At 50.3% G+C, this 6,000-nt stretch overlaps 1 protein-coding gene across 4 annotated transcripts in view; it reads right to left on the minus strand.

Moving 5' to 3' along the window:
* The window catches only part of MAST4 (microtubule associated serine/threonine kinase family member 4), a 521,544-nt gene extending 515,807 nt beyond the window's left edge, over nucleotides 1-5,737 (minus strand). For 3 of the 4 annotated variants that reach the window (XM_059694454.1, XM_059694452.1, XM_059694453.1), the window contains exon 1: nucleotides 5,103-5,736. In XM_059694454.1, coding sequence (XP_059550437.1) covers nucleotides 5,103-5,447 — 345 coding nt within the window. In that variant the 5' untranslated portion in view covers nucleotides 5,448-5,736. Of the gene's footprint in view, nucleotides 1-5,102 lie in introns of all 4 variants that reach the window. The other variant, XM_059694451.1, reaches the window with a different exon arrangement.
* Nucleotides 5,738-6,000: the final 263 nt, after the last annotated feature.

A 6,000-nucleotide genomic window follows, 5' to 3' on the forward strand; every position in this document is an offset into this window, starting at 1 on the left:
TATCACGTGAGGGACCCACACACATCCAAAATGATATTAGAAACAGTCCTCAAACTCCTTTTACTAGAACGGTTAAAAGACAACCCATAATTGTGCCTATTGTTAATAAGGGACACTGTTTCCAAATGTAAGCCAATAAAATAAACCCTTTAGTGTAGCATAGGGTACAGGAGACACTCTATATTGAGTTGTAAATCCTTTCAACTCCTAAGCCTTTGTTTCTGCCATTCTAAGAATCCCTGAAAGTTTCAAGTTCTAATACACAGTGGAAAGCAAAGATAACACACAAGTCCCTTCACAGGTATTCTGAGTGGATCCTCGGGGATTTAACTGTGTTCAAAAATTCCCTAGAAAAACTGTTCACACATTTTCACTATGATTGAGGTGGGTTTTTTAAAATATATATATATATATATATATATATATATATATATATATATAAAAGGTCAAGAAACGTAAGCAAAAATCACAATGGGCAAAGCAATTAAATACACACACAGTCACCCTTCCATCAAATGTGTAACTATTTTCAAAGATGTCGCTTTCTCCTCATCATTCAGGATATAGTTACTGAGCCCCCACTAATATATTAGAGGCACTGTGCCAGGCATACAGAAACTGCCCCAAGTTCACTGACACACAGCAAATGCACCGAGGATTGTATTAGTCATCACAGGGTTCTTTGGGAAGGGACAGGGCAGGATGCCTAGAGGAAAGCTCAGAGATGTGGTCAGAGGAACAACAGTCCAATCCAGATTGTCTGTCAGAAACGCAGCCCACCACCCCTCAACACCCACAGACCCCAATTCCGCAGGCTTCAGGTAGAAGTGCTAAAGTCAGATGAAGTTTATTTAAACAAAAAATCATGTGCCATCGCTAACTCTCATGTGTTTGACATTAATTAAGTACATAAAACTATCACCTCCTTTTATTTGGCTTTACTTCATTGCACTTCACAGATACTGCATTGTTTTACAAATTGAAGACAAGACCCTCCACCAGCAAAAAGATTACCACTTGCTTTATTGTGGAGGTCTGGAACTGTCCTTGTAAAATCTCCCAGGTCTACCTATCTATATATATAAAAGGCTAAGTGTCCGTCCAACCGGTACCTATAATGTGCACTGACCACCAGGGAGCAGATGCTCAATGCAGAAGCTGCCATGATGCACACTGGCCAGTTAAAAATAAACAGCACCACGGACCTGGTGCAGACAAACCCCAAGTGGGACACAGGACCCATCACCACCCTGGAGCGACACCCCACGAAATCATAGCCAACGCTGCCAAGACCCCATGGCACACCACAGTCCAGCCCAGCCCAGAAATGGTCACTGTGGGCGCTGGGTAATGACATCACGTAGCAATGCCTGGCTTCCTCTTTCTAGCTACCACTAGCCTCCTTGCAGTTTCTTCAGCTCAGGAACACAACTTGCTTTACAGCCAGGTGCAAACATTTTATACTTTAACCAAATGTTTGTGAAGCGTTTTCACGTGCCTCATCTCATTTGGTCCTCACAGAAGTCCTGGAGTAGGTTGATAGGAGACTCAGTTGAATTCTGTTTTCATTAGCCAGAAAACGGAAATTTACAAAGTTTAGAAACTTGACCCAACTAAAAAGAAGTAAGAAATGGTGGACCTTGAAAATGACTTCAGGTTTTCTCACTGCGCAGAATATAGTCAAACACTGCTGCAGTTAAATATTTACCCTTTGTTCTCCCTGCTTGAACTATAATAATAATGTGTTTCATGTTGATATTTACTGCTGTGTTGCTGACAATTACCTGAAAGAGAAGTTGGGGTGCTTCACTTGGCTGAAAAAAGTTTAGCTAAATCAGAAAGCAGGTCTAATTAAGCAAGTTTATTCTCTCTATATAAAAGGCTAAGTTGACTTGCACATGCACAATACATATAAAGCTCTCGCTGGCGCCAATCGCACGCGTGTGTTTCAATCTGTCATTGTCGACCGTGAATTTGGTTGACACTTCTATTGTAGAGAAAGGGCAAATAATGATATTAAAATATTTATTCTAATTAATTTCCTTTCAATGTGCACAAATCTGTGCACCAAGACACTAGTACTGGTATTGCTTATAAGCACCAAAAGCTTAAAGGGCTGGTTGAAGTCTACAAGACTTTGTAAATTTACACAAATAGTAACAGTAAAATAATATATAAAATTGATCAAACACTGTTAACATTACTAGATTTATTAAAAACAGCTTTAACAAAGTTGTCAAAAAAAAGCTAGCACTGTACTAATATGCTAGAAACTTTAATTTTGTGGCTTTATAAAATTCATGCAGCAAGTTAGTGTAAAAATAACTTTGGAAAAACAATGACTCTCCCAAGTTAGACATAACGATTTTAAAAATCTAAATGAACCTCTTTGCATTTTATTGACTGTACTTAAACCTTTTAGTGCTGTATACTCTGTGCCTTGCTATAATACAACCTGATACAAATAAAAACTGTTTCCCACCTTATGCTAATAAAATGGAAATAAACTGAATAGACAACCTCAGGGTCTCTGAAAGTATACGGTAGATTAATTATGCATAAATAAGCCTGCCCAAGCTTATACTTCCATTTCACAAATTTTATCACAAATGAACTTGAAAAATTACTATTTACCTAGCACCCAATGCTATATGCTAGATATTGTGCTAGGATTAAATTAGATGGTGTGTATAAAATGTGTAGCAACTCTATTGCTATTATTCCCACATAAGAGGTAAAAAACTGGGGCTTACGTTAGTTGAATGATCCACAATCCCACATCTAGTTAAGGTGGTAGAGCTGAGAATCAAGCTCAGGTCTTTCACTGAACTGAAACCTGAAAGTGAAACCTCTAGAACAGTGTGTGTTTTCTGAGCAGAGAGTGGAGAGCTTTCATCAGATTCCCGAAGGCCCTCCTCCCAAAAGGTTAAGAACCCCTGCACCATACCATCACCAGTGCATGAACCCACAAATGTGCACTGCACTTCAACCCCTTTCACCAGGACTATCACTTCCCTAAACCTGAGGGAGATGGAGGTGGGGAACCTCAGTTTTTTCACTTTAAAATTCTCAAAGCAAATCAAGATTCCCACTTCTGGACAATTCCCGCACCCCCTGCTACAGGTTACCAGAAGTTACACAATAAATTGCAACAGTGTGTCAGTTTACATCCAATTCTGAGATCTCACAAATACTGACCAATGTCGTTTTGCCATTCCACTTTCCAAAATGTGACTCAATCAACCAGTCCTCACCTGCACTGCCTGCGAAATAAGCTGTCATTATGTTCACTTCCGGAAAAGTAAAACACTGTCATCCTGGGACCAGGCAATACATCAGCTACAGAATCCAGGTCAAAAGTGAGAAGTTCCCAACATCCCCTGCCTAGGCTCTGCAAGACCACGGCGTGTACCAAGGAGCACCTTCCTAGCTGCACAGAAAACATAGCGCAACTAACTCTACCACCTTCTCTACCAATGACAATAGTTATTAGAATCTCGCGGTAAATCAATGTTACGGCATACCGCCAGCTGCCAGTGACAAGTGTGCACATTTGTGAAAACTGAGGCAGGTGTCACAGGACAAACAAATATAAAAAGCGTGAAAAACATATGCCTGGCATCTTCAAAAGGAGATGCAACCACTAAGGAACCCTGGTTGAGTCCACAGTCTGCTCAGGTAGCTCCATGGTGGGTGTGGCACTCAGCCTAACTCCTGCCATCTGGTCCCAAGAACCAACCTGAACTCTGGATCCAAATTAAATTCCTGATCAGACCATGGAGACGTGGACACATATAAATGATTTTTACCTTGAAGTTCATTGGTCAAAATTATTGAACTGAACTTCAGGGGAAGGAAACAACTCACCCAAAATGTCACAGCTCAGGAGCAGAGACAGTTCTAGAAAGCAGTCTCCACACCGGCATCCTTGCCCTCCTCCAGGGGAATGGGGGATGGGTCACGGTTACTGCCAGAGACTGGGCTGGACCCAGCACCGGCTAGGGTTTGCCCCCTCCCTGCCAGGCTAGGACCTGGACTCCTCACCTTGTGCTAGATCTAGTTTTTGCCTCCAGGCCGAGGTCTCGGGGGGCTACTGTCAGGGCAATGGCCTCAGCTTGCAGAATCTCTGAGAGAGAAAAAGACATTTACTACAGCTAATCCCATCGGAGAGAGGGAAAATACCACTCTGGCACTGAGGAATTAACTTCACAAGGAGGCTGTGTTAGTGTGATGTTTTATTTATGGCTCTGCCTAATCAAGATGACTTCCCCGCAAGAAACGTCCAAAGCAAACAATCTTCAAGGCATGAAGAACCTTATGCTTCCTGAAGTGTCTTCCCTCCAAAGGGGGAGGGGAGGGGGGGAGGCCTGGGGAGAGGAGGCCAGAGAAAGCAGGCAGAAGACACCAGTCACGTGCATTTCAATGTCTAGGATGCAACCCACAAGTTTTGGAGGAACATCCTTCCCAGGAAACTAGGAAGGCACTGTCCCGGGAAGGTGGTCCCTATTTAGTTTGGCGACCAGCACACATCTGGGCACCCTGAAACAAGTCCAAATGGAAGCTGCCGATGCGCCCCTCCCCTCGGCGCCGCGGGCCAAGGGCTGGGAGTCCGCAGGAGGGCCGCCGCGGGGACCAGCCAAAACCACCCCGGGGCGATCCCGGGCGGGTGGCGCCGCTGAAACGCACCGCGGGGACGACTCCACCCGCCCTCCACCCGCAACACCCCATCTCTCCCTCTCACACCCATCGCGTCAACACACTCCCCCTCCACCCAAGCGCTCGGGTGGAAAGCCACACCCACTCGGAGGCTGAGATGTTAGTTGTGGGGACAAGCCCGGTCTGCAGATCACATCCATCCACAGAGCCTCGACAGCAAACACAGAAGGTGAGAAGTTTGCTGCTCGGCCGTTTTAAAAGCACACCATCCGGCAGCACCGGCCCACCGGGAGGCTCCTGTTACAGCCCCGCTCGGGACAGAGCGCCTGGGGTCCCTCCCCTCTCCATGCCCCAGTGAGCCCAGCCCACCACCCGCGTGCGGAGTGGAGAACAGGGTTCGCCGGGCAGCCGGGACCCCGAGGGCTGAGGGGGGAGGCGGCGCCCACCTCCTCGTCTTGCTCCTCCTGGGACGCGCTGCTGCCTCGGGGCGCGGGCGGCACGGTTCCTCCGGGCGGCGGCGCGGAGACTCCGAGCTCCAGCAGCGCGCGGGTGGGAGCCCACGCGGCGGGCGGCCGGGTGCACAGGGCGCCGCCCGGCGGCGGCGGCGGCCGCTGGCAGGAGAAGCCGCCGGGCTCCCCTTCCTCCGACAGAGTTTCTGAGCCCGACGAGGACTCGGCCGAGGAAGCGCCCTGCGAGGACGCGGCGGTCGCCGCAGGGGCGGGAGTCCGGGCGCCGTAGCCGCTGCAGCCGCGGGGCACCGGCTCGGGCGCCTCGGAAACTTTCTCCCCCATCTCCCGCTCCGGCCCAAAGTGCCACCGGAGGGGCGGCGGGGGCGCGGCGCGCACTCAGCGCCTCTGGGGAAAGCCGCGGGCTGTTCGGCTCCGGCTCGCGGTCGTGGTCGCTCCCGGGCTGCGGGGAGCCCCGCCGGCGACTACATGGCCCCGGCACGGTCGCCGGAGCCCGCCGCCAAGTTAGCGGCCGCCCGGGCCCACGGGCCGGTGGGGGTTCCCGCGCGCGGGGACATGCCGGCTGATGTCCGCGCTCCGCGGCGAACAGTCCTCCCGCGCTGCGCCCCAGCCGCCGGGACTGCGGCTTCCCCAGCAAACCTGCCTGCGGGACCGCGCGGGGCGGGGAGACGGGCAGCCGGGGAAGCCAATGGCAGGGCGGGCGCGCCGCGGGGCGGGGGCTGCGGCGCCCGGGCCGCACGGGCGTCAGGTAGCGGGGCGGGGCCGAGGCGGAGGCGGCGGGGTCCGGCCGGAGCGCCGGGTCGGGTTGGCTCGCTGGGGCCCCCGCTGCTGGGCGAGGCGCGCGCCTCCCGGGTGCGAGCCAACGGCTGGGGTTCCG

Source organism: Myotis daubentonii, chromosome 4 (genome assembly GCF_963259705.1).
Source record: "Myotis daubentonii chromosome 4, mMyoDau2.1, whole genome shotgun sequence".
Lineage (NCBI taxonomy): Eukaryota > Metazoa > Chordata > Mammalia > Chiroptera > Vespertilionidae > Myotis > Myotis daubentonii.